Raw genomic sequence first — 15290 nt, 5'->3', positions numbered from 1 at the left:
ACAGCATGAAGTCGGCCGCAGCTGCACTACTGGTTTGTATGTATTTATATGACAGCGTTTTGGATCGAAGCGGCAGCAGCACGTGCAGTCGCTGCTAAATATCGATGTAGGTATATAGACTTTATGCAAACGCGGCATGTGCGGTCGGCAGTTGCAGTTGGAAGCAAGAATTCAAAACGTACCTTAAGTAGGTACTTAGATAGTCCTGCCGGGGTTGCAGGATTGTTCGAAAGAGTCACCGCGGTCCTGGTACATAAAAGACCTACGACGGAACACGACGGTAAGAAGTACTTAGTCAGTAAGAGTCTGACACTCCCTCACCGCTGCTAACCCACAGTGGGAGGGGTCATTTGATGATTTTTGACGTCGCGTCGTTGAAAAAGAAGTACTGAGATACCTAGTTATTAAGTATGAATCCAGACAAGGGACAACAAAAAGGCTACATATACAGACGCGAGTGAAACCAAGATAGGTATAAAGATCTAGTTAAAACTGACAGCGTCTTTACCTGACCTCGGTCTACCAATCTAGTTAGACAGGTATTAAGTCTGCTAGGTGATTAGAAGCTAAACTCTTCAAAGCTTAGATTTTTATTTACTTAAGTACTAGTAGATCTATACTACGATACTATATTTTAATATAATAAACCATTTTTTGTTTTGTACCCTAGAGGCACCAAAACTTCTGACTCGACGTGAAAAAATATTTCGCTGTTGGAAAGCTACACTTATCCCGAGTAACATAGGCTATTATGTATTTCATCCCTACCTATTGCCTTGCGTCCGCAACACTTCGTTCTCAGGAGACGAGGATGAAACCGCGGGAAACGATTAGTCAAAAAATTAAGGTTAACGTTCGTATACCTACTCCTTGGTAAACAAAGTCTTTTAATTTATTATTCAGAGGTTAAAGATACGTCCTTTAAATAAAAATATAATAGGCAGGTACTTAATGACGACTTATTTATAGAAGCTCCTCTAAAAAACCTGTTCTTGGATTTTAGATATTATTTGAGGACCTAATTCAGGTACCCATTTTTGGTAAAGACTGGTAATCATCACATACCTATTACCTATATTAAAGTCGTCTGTAAGATTGTTTGCGGTGAGCTAACAAAAACTATTGAACGTATGTATTTTTCCTGCAGTTTTCATCAATCGATAGAAGATTCATGAGAAAGGTTTTTGGACAAGTATACTTAGACCTTACACGAATTCTTCTCAAAACCTACTAAATACCATATTTTATTTGCAAAAAACTCAAACGACCCTAACACGCTCAAAACAAAAAAAATAAAATAAACAGGATGTTCAAACAAATTAGTAAAAACTTAAAAAATACAATAACAATAAAAACAAAAAAATACATTTCTAAAATTCTTTCACAAAAAAACTTACTGCAAAGTCCCACTATTAGGAGGTCTTAACAGCCTGCCATCCTGTTGTCTCTGTCCTTCCTCATGACCCTCCCTCTCTTCAGGGTCCACGCTTAACGTCATCTGGAACTTCTGCGCCAAATTCGGCAGAACCTCAGTAGGTTCCTCATCATCAAAAGACTGAGGCTCAGCATTTTCTCCGAGCACAAAACGCTTAGAAGTCCTGCGTTTCAACATTTTGAAAAATACGTTCGCGATACCACACACTGATTCGAAAATGTTCATAAATGGCTCATTTTTTTCACTTGCACTGTTTTTAGCACTTATTTCTTGAGTGTTAAAGTAAAAAATTGAGGTAGATTTAAGGTAAAATGCTATATTATTTTATTTATTAAAAGTTTTGTTTAAATCTTAGCACGTTTGATACGTGTCGATCGATGCTAGTTCTAAAACTGACTGATGATATTAGTATCTGTAGGACAAACGTAGGATGATTCAAAGTTCGAGAGGATCCTCGCCGCCCGAATCAACAGACATCTGAGCACAATCGGCCCGGATCTAGCGGACGCTCAGTTTGGTTTTCGAGCTGAGCGTTCGACAGTTGACGCCCTGTCCCGACTAAAAGACCAGGTGAGGGAGGCGATGGATGCGGGAGACGGACTGTTGGCTGTGTCATTCGACATAGCCAACGCCTTCAACTCCATTCCCCACTCCACCATATTGGAGGCCCTCCGCTTCCACGGGGTGCCTCCGTATTTGCGGGGACTTTTGACGGACTACCTGAGGGACCGCACAGTCCTCCTTGTGGACAAGACGGGCCAGCTCCGAAGTTACGGCGTCGAGTCCGGTGTCCCACAGGGTTCTGTTCTAGGGCCGCTCCTGTGGAACATTGGATTCGACTGGCTTTTGCGGGGCAACCTCCCCCGTGGCACATCTGTCATTTGCTATGCAGACGACACCCTTCTGATTGCCCGGGGGAGAAATTTTGGAGAGGCGGCCAGCTTGGCCTCGGCGGGCGGTTCACTAGTGGTGGACAGAATCTCCCGCCTAGGGCTGACGGTGGCGCTGCAAAAGACCGAAGCCGTGTTCTTCCATGGGCCTCGGCAGCACCAACCGCCCGATGCTCATATACATGTGGAGGGTGTCCGCATTGGGGTACAGCCCCAGATGAAATATCTGGGCATAGTCCTCGATAGCAAGTGGCGTTTCAACGCACACTTCAGTGGCTTGTCGACGCGCTTGATGAGGACCGCGGGCGCCCTTCATGGCTCCTCCCGAACATCGGGAGGCCCGGCGACCATTGCCGGCGTCTATACGCTGGCATACTCAAGAGTATGGCCCTGTACGGGGCGCCAATCTGGGCAGACTCACTGTGTGGTCGGAGGAACGCCGCTGCCATCCGAAGGCCACAAAGGGCCATTGCTCAGCGGGTGGCGAGGGCATACCGCACAGTGAGCTTCGCGGCGGCGTGCGTTCTGGCGGGTGCTCCTCCTTGGGAACTCGAAGCTTGGGTGCTCGCCAGAGTGTACGACTGGACGGCGGCGCAAAGGGCGCTAGACCGGCACCCGGACCCAATCGAACGGGAAGAAGTGCGTGAGGAGGCGAGGGAAGCAATCACTCGACACTGGGCCGAGGACCTTGCCTCGTCAACGTTCGGCCGCCGGACGCTGGATGCCATCGGGCCTGTCCTGGATGGATGGCTCGGTCGGCGGCATGGTTGCCTCTCGATGCATCTGGCGCAGGTGCTGTCCGGGCATGGCTGCTTTGGAGCGTACCTGCACCGAATTGGGAGGGAGGAGACCCCAAAGTGCCACCATTGTGAAGCCGAGGTGGATACGGCAGAGCACACACTGGAGGTGTGCCCATCGTGGGCTGAACCCCGCCGCACCCTGGTGGCAGTGGTCGGGGATGACCTCTCGCTCCCCAGTGTGATTGGTGCCATGCTGGGAAGTGAGGAGGCATGGGACGCGGTAGCCTCCTTCTGTGAGGACGTCATGTCACAAAAGGAGGCGGCAGAGCGCTTGCGGGAGAACGACCCTCTCGCAGCACCGCTCCGCAGACGAAGAAGGGGTGGAAGACGGCGAACACAACGTCCGTCCCCATCTGCCCCGGGGGGTGATCAGCGGGCGACAGGCGCGGGGGTGTCACCGCCTGTATTACAAGGATCGCCTCTTGTGCTCCGGCCATCATAGGGACCCCTCCCCACTAGGGGGAGGAATGAGGGGCCTGCCGTAAGGCGGGCAATCGCCGGTGGGGGACTGGATGTCATAGATTCCCAGACCCCCTCCTCTCAGGCGAGGTCGGAGTGCCGCTGGGCCTTTTTAGTGGGTATACCGGGAACGTCGTTACCGGGGAGTCCCACATACCCCTCTCCCGTCCCCCGACGGGAAGGGCATGCGTAATAGCATTTTTTACCCAGCGACAACAAAAAAAAAAGGATGATTCAAAACGATTAGTTTATTTAATTATCGAGTTATTATCGATCGATTAAAAATAACAAAGATCCTAAACAAGCATAAAATATTAATAGTTTGGAAGAACACTGATTTTTTTTTTTCATATTTTTTGAATTTTACATCTAGTTAGTCGGTTCTTTATGCCTTAAAGTTTTTTTTTATTCCTTTTATAATCTTAATCTAAATAAATGATGGATGACGTTAATATAATTTTCCATTGTGTCTCTTAGAATAAAAAAAAATATACGATGAAATGCATTCGAGCATTTGCGTAATACGACCTTAATTTGTTTAGATTTTATATTTAAATAAACCCGTTTTTGGTTATTTCTCACGTCATTATTTATTAATTTGTTTACAAAATTAGTAACATCAATAGAGCAAGTTTTCCAATAAAATACGTCTTTGGTTTATTTGGCACCCAATTTCTTAAATAATTTTCAACCGTATTGGTAAAATTACTTAGAAAATACTTTGTGCTTTTCTTTTTTGTAAGTAAGAGCCATATTTTAATCATTTAAGTAATGCACATTTATTACCTATAAGTAATGAACTAGGATAAGTAATAATTTTTTTGAAGATCAAAGTGTTTTCAATAGCTGACTCAAAATGAACAGCCTGTATAGTGTATAAACTGTACCTAATAATAGCAATTATTATATCTCCTAATAAGTTTTTAGGCACAAGGAAAATCCATGGAATACCAATACTACCTACGAATCGTACTACGTGTCAGTTTTTTAGGGTAAAATTCCAAAAAATCCTTTAATACAAACTGATATAAATAGGTATGTATATAATATTATATTGACGTCAAAACGGGGGATCAGTTTGATTTGAGGTATTTAAAAGATGTAGGTGCTTTTTTTATTCGAGCCAAACCTACTGATATTTTAAGTTTTAAAAGTCATCAAAAATGAAGGCAAAAAAATATAATTAGGCAAAATTGCATCACTCAATCTTATCTAGGTATTACTAGCCATTTTCCTGCGGTTTCACCCGCGTCCCGTGGAACTACTTCCCTTACCGGGTAAAATTATAGCCTATGTTACTCGGGAAGAGTGTATCTTTCCAAAGTTTCAAATCGGTGCAGTAGTTTAGGAGCCTAAAGGGTGGAAACAAAAATATGTTTCCTCTTTGTTACATACCTACTTAGATTTAAATATACTTCCAAGAAAAAATATGGAGATACAGCTTTTTTCAAATCTGTTAATAACAGATTTAAAAGGCATATTGTGCAACGCATTCGCTCCATATTAAAGTGAGGTCCACCCACTCTTACACCATTATAGAAAAAAACATGGTCTTGAAATAATTGTGAAATACTTATCTAAGTTAAAACGACTAGTAGGTACCTAAGTAAATAAAGTAAAATCTAAGAACATTCCAAGTGTCAATTTTAGCGTTTTTTTTTTTAAAAAAAACTGGTCATAAAGATAGCGCACCATTTTGTACGCATTATGTCTGAATTTTACTACAATGCAGATGACTATTAAGATAAATCTAAACAATCAAAAACGTTTCAAAATATCATTAAAAATGGATTTTCTTTATCTTTTGAATAAACAGCCATTTATTTTGGTCCGTATCTTAAGCTTTACCTATAACTATGCCCAAAGCATGTTGGGGCTGCGGGATTGTTCGCGCGAGTTACCGCGGCCCTGGTACAGAAAGGGCTTCAGGAGGAACATGGTGGGTTTTAGTCAGTAAGAGTCTGACACTCCCTCACGCTGCACCCACAAAGGGAGGGGTATTTTGATATGAAGCTATGAAAATATAAGATGGTTAGACAGGTCGCAGGTCAGACAAAGGAGTAAATGGGACTCTATTGCTCTATCTTAGGCAGGGTAGTTACGTACATAGAACAGAAAATTTATGTCACTAGAACACTGTTCCGTTGTTACGGGTTTTTTAACAGATGCTATAGGTATTTCTATTCCTGACAAAACTAACCAATATACTGAAAACTACTTAGATTATAATAAATATTTTAGCGGTAAAACAAAGGGAATTTATGCAAAGTTTAGAGACTATTCTACGGAATTATTCATTCACGAGTCCGTCTCATACTCGGCGGGTTTTTTAAACACTGTAAGTGATCGGCCTATACAAATGTTCAGTTTTTGTCAACTCCTGTATTCTTAACGTAGGTAAGTATAGTGTTTATTAAGACGTCAATACGTTTATTTGTACGTGGTTAATGAATTAAGTAAAGTGTAAAGTTTAACAACTGTGAAGGACATAATGTATAGCTCTATGCTTCCGTAGCTAATAATTTGTTTTAGTTAAAGAATCCACTTACATATTTTCTTACGTAAGAAGTTTGGTACCTACATTTGAACAAAAAGGTGAATCTATTAAGTAAGTACATGGTTTCCGACTCGACATTTTCCGGTCGTAAACGGTTATGTAGTTAAATAATTAAACATTTTTGAAAATAAACAATACAAGACAAAATAAGAAATCGTTGCGTCAAAGGTTATTATTTGAACATCTTTGGCAGTCGTTACGGGGTAGTCAGACGCCAGTAAGTCGGACAACCAGTCTTACCATGGGGTATTGGGTTGCCCAGGTACCTAATTGAGTTGTGAAGATCGGTCGCTTCATGTGGCATACTGGTACTCAGCTGCATTCGGTTAGACTGGAAGCCGACCCTAACATAGGTGGGAAAAGGCTAAGCAGACGGATACAGTACGAGACCAAACGTAAAATAAGTACCTCAATTCAGCATTTTATAATCGTTTAAGAATTTGCTGAATTAACATTGTTCATAGCTATGTTTTCATGTATGTACGTACAGTAGGTATATAAGAAGAAACGTGACATTTTGGCGATTTTGTAACACATTACAACGAAAGTATGTACAAAGCATATACTTAGGTACCATACCTGCATATTATTAGTTTTAGGTGAGTTTACTTTGCTTGCCCGGATAAACCTTTTTCGATAAAACCTAGAAATTTGGTACATTTATAAAAGAAGATCGATCGAGATCTTTTAAATGAATAGTGAGGACTCTGTACACCAGTGGTAAAAAAGCTAAATTCTTATCTAATAATATCGAGAACGACTGATACTGAGTGACATTCGACTTTAAGAAATACATTTTTAATGACAAATCGGTTTCCCGACTTGTTTTGACAAGATCAGCGAACAAAAGATGAAAAAATCCGATTGATGTTTTTTTTTATATCATGATTTTTATCATCCCTGATTAACAGGCTAGATGACAATCCCCATTTTATCAACTTTGACAGTTTACTTCTGTTTTTTAAACATTTCGATTCATATCTAGGAAATAGATGTCATTATCCTACTCATTAATATTAATATAGGTAATTAATATATTGATGGAATTATAATTATGAAATTAGCTTTCGTAAATTTCATAATTCATCAGGAATGACTAGCCGATGATTTATTACATATTTCAGATAATGCATGTTTTTATATTTGTATCTACCCTAAAGTCTACGAAACTACACAACCGATTTGAAAAATTTCTTTACTATTGGGAAGCTGCATTATGCCAGAGTAGCATTGGCTACTTACCTATATATATTTTATCCCCATTTTATCAGTAGTTCCCAATAGTAGTACGAAAATTAAATTATAAATTTAAAAACCCCGACCCAAAAAGTACGCAATAATTATGACAAAAGGTTAAAACGCTAAACCCTATACAAAGCAAAAATAACTTTTAACACAACGTAAACTAAATTTTGTCGTGTCGGGGGACCGCTCTAATTCATTACTTTAGATACGTGTTTTTTTTTAAACGAATGTTGTAATTAGGTAGGTATCATTAGATTTATGTAAGTATTTATGAAGGTAAAAAGCGGTCCCCCGACACGTCAAAATTTAGTTTACGTAGTGTTAAAAGTTATTTTTGCTTTGTATAGGGTTTAGCGTTTTAACCTTTGTCATAATTATTGCGTACTTTTTGGGTCGGGGTTTTAAATTTATAATTTAATTTTATTTCATGCTTTTTAAAGGAGCTCCTTAATTTTTCCTTCTTTCATTTAATTTATTTTATCTTAAGATGGGGTCGCTATATGCGATCTCGGCCAAAGGAAGCTGTTTAACAATCCTCATGACAAACTGGCTCTGGGAGAATTGCACAGATTGATAAACAATAAAGATTAACCTTTGGACATTCTAGATTTTCAGCAAAAATGTAAATCGGTTTATCCGTTTCATTCCGGCATTCCAGGGTTTCATCCGCCACATCCCATTTCCAGCATCAGTTTCTCGTCAATCAGAAACATGAAGAGAACTCGTCAAGACAAATTCAACGAGCCCAAACTCGATGGGTTTACTAAAAGGCAGTTCAGGGTTACGTCTCCTACCTTCCTGCCCTAACAGCAGACCAGCTCAGTGGTTCCAAAAGGCATTAGTGTTTCAAATTTCAGATCCCACATATACTTGCAAGTAAACTGAGCGTGTAACATTCCTATCACATCTAGCAAACGAGCTGATGACCTTGAAGACCTGAACCGATTTCCACCAAACATAGCTAAGAACACTCCCGACTGACATACCTTTTAAACAAAAAAAACCGCATTACAATCGGATCATCCGTTTGGGAGCTACGATGCCACATACACACACACACACACACACACACACACACACACACAGACACGTCAAACTTATAACACCCGTCGTTTTGCGTCGGGGTTAAGGAGGCGAAACCGCGAAGAAATGGCTAGTACAGTTATCGGCACGGATATCGAGCCATGACCTTCACCTGCGCAGAAGCGATTTACTGCCTTATTGCCTTATGCGTGCGTACGGGTGCGCAAAGCGATCCCCACTCTTCCGCCGAGAGCCCAATATCCGTGCCGGTATCTGTACCTATGTCATGTAGGAAAGTCGATTAGTAGGTACTTATCAAAAACATTAAGGATCCCGATAGGATACCGACTTAATTTTTATGTTTTTAAACATTGGTTTTTACTCATCTTAATATTCCGAGTAAAATTGTAGGTGTCATAACATTAAACGGACGTCATTGACGAGTGACATTTTAGATGAAAAAACACATTTTTACAAGAAATCAAACGAATTCTATTTCTGGGTATCGATACAATAGATAACATTTTATTACTCAGATTTTTACATGTGGTCTATGACTCACAGTCTTATAAGATTAGATAGGGAACTGTACCAAGTAGGTGCGTACTGAATGAAGTTATTTTTCCTTATTTTAGTAATTTTGGAAGGTGCAAAAATTACGATAGGTATCTTACGATTTTGAGTATCAGATTAGATTTAATTCCAATGATTATGTAGGTTTGTTACATAAAAAATATTTTTGAGTTACGGAATCCAAAAAAAAACGAGAAACCCTAGTTATTGGTTATTTCGAAGTTTTTTTTTAAAATAACTAACTTACTTACCAGGTTTTTAAATTTAACAGCTGTTTTCTTTCTAATATAAATAAATTTATAATTAAATCTATACTATAAAAATGAATCGCAAAATGTGTTGGTAAGCGCACAACTCAACAACGCCTGGACCAATTTGGCTAATTCTTTTTTTTGTTGTGTTTGTTATTGTCAGGAGAAGGTTCTTATGAAAAAAAATAGGGTAAAGTAGAGAAGTCAGTTGACGGGAGCGAAGCCGCGGGCAAAAGCTAGTTTATAATATAAATTATTTCTGTAACCAAGTGCCTGCATTAAAATGGTGTTTAGTAGCGTAAATAACCTTTTTAACGATGTATAAATATTGTTATGGACAGATCAATACCTACGTTAAAACAAGGAAAAATGTTTAAATTACAAGGATTCTTCATATTATTATCTATACCTAAAACGATTCCTATTTCTACGACATTCGGAGCAATAATTTATTATTTAAAACTACTAAATAACACTGGTAATAACTCGATTAATTTTTAAAAAGAAACAAATTAGATAAAATAACTCTCAACGATCAACACTACTAAAACGTCAAAACAAAAAGCGAATCTCCCGCGCATTTTCACCACTCAAACACAATGACACATTCAACACTGCGTTTAAAAACACTTCGAAAAATCTTACACGGTGTTGTTAGTTGAAAAATATCCAAACGTGCACCGCTCGCGATGGCACGAGAACACTGGGAGGCTTTGGCGCGAAAACGTAGCGTCACAACAATGGCCGCCTAGGTATTAGGTACTTATTGCGTAAAACGACGAGTTATGCATTTTGATAGCTGGAAATAATATTAGTATGTTTTTGACGTTTTAATGCTGTTAGGTATTTTTAGTTTGCAGGCGTTTTCTATCGAATTGCTGCTATGTGCCTGTTGGGGCTGCGGGATTGTTCGAAAGAGTAACCAAGGCTTTAAATAGGTACGTTAAGGGCTTAAGAAGGAACATGATGGGTTTCAGTCAGTAAGATGAGACTGCTGAAATTCCCTCATGCGTGCTGCACCTCCAGTGAGGGGGGGCATTTGATGATTGCCCATAAAAAAACTAAGTAATGTCAATGTCAATTTATTTTGTATTTGCCCATAGGACAGGCTAAAGTCTTACAACCATACTGCCTAGGTTCTCGAAGATTCTAGCTTATTTCTTCCATTAACTTACCTATTTATTAGCTTCTTTGGTTGCAATTAGTTTAAAGTGTAAACATTAAGTTGATTGATAGTTGTGTTGATAGGTAATCAGTGCTGATTGTCAATTAGCTAATTAATTGCCTATAGGCGATTCACTTTACGAAATATCCACTTGAAAGTAAGAGCCTACTTGATGACCCACGGCTATAACGCATGTACCTACGTGTATTATTTAGCTTTTTATCTGAATTATTTGAATCAAACAACTTTAAAAATTGCCGGTGGTCCATGGTTCTGTTTTTTAATTTATTCATTACTCTTTTTCATATAATATTATGTAGATAAGTACATAATTAAGTAGGTATACCTTAACATTACATAGCCTACACTTTTTTACTTTATAAATCTAAAATAACTAAATAAAATAAATAACTAAATTTATAAATCTAAAGTTACTTTAAAATTCTTAACAATACCTATGAAGAAAACGTAACCATATTAATTCTTATAGTATGTACCTATCGAGAGAAAATACATGAACCTGAAAGCGGTTTTAACTTACCTATTTTCATTTTTCATGATAATGAAGTAACAACAAAAAAAATCAAACCCCACCATAAATTTGAAAACAGCGCCATCTATCGGCTAACGTTAGCAAACATACCTGAGAGTGCTCCGTTTCTCCGCTAGAGCGAGCTGCTGCGCCACCGTCAATGGCCGCGGTCTGTTCGGCCGAGGGGCGTTCGGGAAGGAGTCCCGACCCTCGTGAGCTGGTGCGTCATCAGGATGTTCTTGTTCTTCTTCACCGACTACGAAGTTGGCGGCACCGCCCTGGAATTTGAAAATGGGGATATTTAGTTGGTGATTGATTAAACTTGGTTTTTGCGGACAACAGAAGTTTCTTCTGGCAGTTTCATCACTCCACCTTCTAAGAAAGTAAAATTGTCAGTCTGAAGTTAGCATATTCCCAGCTCAGTAGACAATTAGGTACCTACTTACTTTCTTTTAAAACTCTATTAAGTACGGCGTTAAGCAGCTAACCTCAGATTCTTCTAGTTAAGTACGTTGGATGGTCAGTGATTATTCTATAGGTACATTTACTTAATGCGCAATATATACTTGGACTTGTAATACCTAACGCTCTTTGAAATAAAGAGCTCACAGTCAGTTTTACAAGTGTAAAAATCGAAGTTAACATCGAAAGAGTCGAAATCAAAGCTCAAGCTCAAGACATCTTCCTTGAGTATCCATAAAGTACCTCAGTAAGTATCCTTAAGATATTCTTTAAGAAAATAAACTTACTTAACAAAATAAAGAACGTATAAAAGCTTTACTTACATTTTCTCTTGCCTCTTCGGAATCGATTTTCTCGAAATTGTCGCTCTCACTTGACGAACAGCGGGCTTGGTCCTGCTGTTCAGACATCTTTTGATCTGAAAGTAATAAAAATTACATTAAAAGTTCATGTATAACTTTACTCTACATCTTTGGGGGACAGATGAGCTCGTGGCTAAGTAAAAGCTTAAAGTTAAGTTCAGTTCGTCCGTTATTCGTAAGATATATTAAAGTGACTTTCATTTTTCATTTTCAGCTCAGAGACAATAATCAGTCAGGAAAGACAAGATATGTAAGAATCTCACAACAAAGCCAAAACTGCTTTTAAATGAATCGAAAACCCAGCTCTAACCGATGAGAAATAGGTTACACCTAACTTTGGCAATAGGTCTGCGCCTATACCTAGTTCAAACTGAAGATAAGAGGATAAAACTTAAGTAGATATAGCTGGCGATTAGCGTACGTATGGCCCGTTACGTGTAGCTTCTGGCTTTATGCAAGTTTAAAGTGATAATGAAACTTAAACGCCTATTTTATTTTGTATAGCAATAACTTGTAATTGATTGTTGCATTAACTATTTTGGTAGGCACTTTTCTGTGTGCGAGCACGATACGAGCATCATCATAAAACTACACTATTACGTCCCGTCGTAAGTATTTGTTTGTCGCTTTTATAATATGTTATTGTCCGAGTCCGGGAAGCAGAGCAAATTCAGGGGAATGTTAAAATAACATAGATTATGTAGCTACATTTAACATATATGACTTCCTTACTAATTAATAAATACGACAGTCACTCTCTCTGTCTTTCTTGCAAAAACTAGCCCATTCATCAAGGAAGGCTATAGTCTACTTTTATCCTGATGCAGAAAGTCGCATCGGGAACAGCTGTAGGTAGTATTCAATTGTTATGTAGTATTTCTATCAATGTAAGAATAAAGCTTTCCGCTGCGCTTGATTCAGTATATTTACAGTTATAATACAGACGACCTTAACCATTCAAGTACGCAATGTAAAAAGGTTATCACTTTAAGGCAATTAATAATTATGCATAAAGATAACGTTTTATGTAAGTTGTAGTAAAACCTATTTTCAGACTATTCTAGGGCTTGACTAGGTTGGGGCAGGCCTTTGTCCAACAGTGGTCATTTCTAGGCTGACGACCACTGAGGAAGGAAAGATAGCGGAGATGCCATAAGGAAGGTAGGTCAGGCGCCTTCTTGTAGGTCAAGCGACGTACTGTAGGCGTGATCAGTTACCAGAACTAACGAGACGTTCGTGTTCCTTGTCAAATCAAGACCAATCTGTCAAAGATTGGTCTTGATTGATTGGTGATTTTATTTTGAAAGAAATGGGCGGCTTCCGTGGACGGTAAGGGTGGAGCTAGTAACGTTCCTCGTCCCCCTCGCACCCGCATGTTGTCGCGCTATTTTCTTAGGAGATTTTGCGTTATGACATCTCCGCTAGTCATTTTGTTCTCCATGGTGATAACGATGACGATTCTAGGGATTTCCATCTACTATTGACTTGGCGATAGTTATAAAATATATTGATTAACAAATAATTTGTGAGGCGTCAAAAAAAACTTTGCTTATTCCGAGGCCTTGAATACAATAGCCCACTAATTTATTGAACTACTAAATATCTTTAGGCAATTTGCGTTCTCATTAAATAGTGTCGTCATTTATTTCAATGAATTATAATTGAATCAATAGCGTCACTTTTCGAGGCACAAAAAGGCAGTCGCTCCTTGTAAAACACTGGTACCTACTCAGCTGCATCTGGTTAGACTGGAAGCCGGCCCCAACATAGTTGGGAAAAGACTCGGGAGATGATGGACATAAGACAAGCCTGATTAAGACAGCTTAAAGAATAGTTTCAGAAGGCTTTTATCAATGCAAGGTAGGTATTGGATAATTCGATAATTCCGAGCTGCCTGCATTACAATTCCGCCCTATATTATTACGAGTACCATGCAAAAATAATGGCAGAAGCACAAATTGTCATAGGTACCTTTTAATAAGGCGAGCATAAGGTGAACATATTATACGAAGATTTACAATACACTTTTCACAATTATTTTTTGAAAATCGCGAATAAATAAGTAGGTACAACAATTTGTTATTTTTTTTCAATTATTCTGTTTTATTATTCGGTATTGTTTAAAACAAAAGTCACTCAAAAAAATAATGCCTCATGTTTACAATGGCCGAACAAAATTTTAATTTGGTGGCGGCTAGAATGCTAAAATGTTGTGAAAGAATTTTTGTTTTCAGGTTTTAATTCGCACTCTGCAAACTTTTAGTCCACTTGATCGGGCTTATAAGTCAGTTATGGAAATGAATGGTAGTGCGCACATTACAACGGTCTGGTTAGGTCTCGGACCGACTAAATACTTTGATTGGATTCACGATTACCTTCAAAATAAAACATAAGCCTATTTACTAACCTGTTTGTTACTAAAAACGATTAAATACTAGCTTCCGCTCGTGGCTTTCGCCCGCGTAGAGTTCGGTTATATCGCGTCTTCAAGAGAATTCTTCAAAAGTCCGGGATAAAAACTACCCTATGTGTTTTCTCAAGGTCAACTCTACCTCTGTACCAAATTTTATTAAAAATCAGTTCAGTGGTTGAAGTGAAAGCGTAACAGACAGACACAGACAGACAGAGTTTATAATATTAGTAGGGATTACTTTGCTTACTACTAAAATATTTCAAGGGTGTCTCAAAATAGGTCTTCTGTCATATTTTCTTTATCATATAAGTAGAACTTCACTGAGGTATTTCGTGATGAAAATCGATGGAATTCCATCTGCGGTGGAAGATGCCATTATCGGGAACCCTCATGATGATCATATTAAACGTGGATATTGCTTTGTAAAGTACCACCTTTCGAATAAATGGATAATGAATAAGAAAATTGTAGAAAAATTACGTTTCATTTCTCGTTTTTACAATTCTCTTAATACTTTGGTGACCCAAGGACATTAGAAACTATTTTTTAACTCCTAGGTCCATTACTGAGTCCCTGAGCTTGGAAAGAGAAATTACTTATGCGACAACTTTATGTTTTAGAAAAAAAAAACGAGTTCTTATTACCTACCTACACATTCTATGGTAAAATTCTATGGTAATATTAGTTTTTTTTTTATAATTGTATTTACAATCAGTCCCAGGACTATAAGCAAATTGGTTGTGTGGTGTTCATCTATATAAGATATCATAAATATTAGATAGGTACCTAATATTAATAGTTATCAGTTAACGTTTCAAAAACTGGGCAAACCATTCCATTCGGAATCATTAGAATAATACAAAAATTAAAACCATATTACCTTTTTCCTGATTACATCCAAAAACAAAATTCGTTATACACCTGGCAACACTCAAAAACACACCCATAACGCGTGCAACATTAAAAAAAAAGTAAAAACACTAGTGATGAGGAAGAGTTCGTACCGATATCGATTATTTCATAGCTTGTTATTTTTCGTTATCTAAATTAACGGTTATCGGAGTTCAAATGTCGACTCGGTGTCAGATACTGACTTTTCTCGTTCGGCCGTCGCATGAGAATT

At 38.6% G+C, this 15290-nt stretch overlaps 1 protein-coding gene across 1 annotated transcript in view; it reads right to left on the bottom strand.

Annotated features, from left to right (window-relative positions):
• The window catches only part of LOC110383457 (acetyl-CoA carboxylase), an 87720-nt gene that overhangs the window by 67456 nt on the left and 4974 nt on the right, over positions 1-15290 (bottom strand). Inside the window, exons 2-3 of the mRNA XM_064042611.1 lie at positions 11716-11810; positions 11042-11208 (exon numbers count right to left, since the gene is read on the bottom strand). Coding sequence (XP_063898681.1) covers positions 11042-11208; positions 11716-11810 — 262 coding nt within the window. The remainder of the gene's footprint in view (positions 1-11041; positions 11209-11715; positions 11811-15290) is intronic.

Source organism: Helicoverpa armigera, chromosome 29, assembly GCF_030705265.1.
Source record: "Helicoverpa armigera isolate CAAS_96S chromosome 29, ASM3070526v1, whole genome shotgun sequence".
Taxonomy (NCBI): domain Eukaryota; kingdom Metazoa; phylum Arthropoda; class Insecta; order Lepidoptera; family Noctuidae; genus Helicoverpa; species Helicoverpa armigera.
This window is presented reverse-complemented; position numbering and strand designations above follow the sequence as displayed.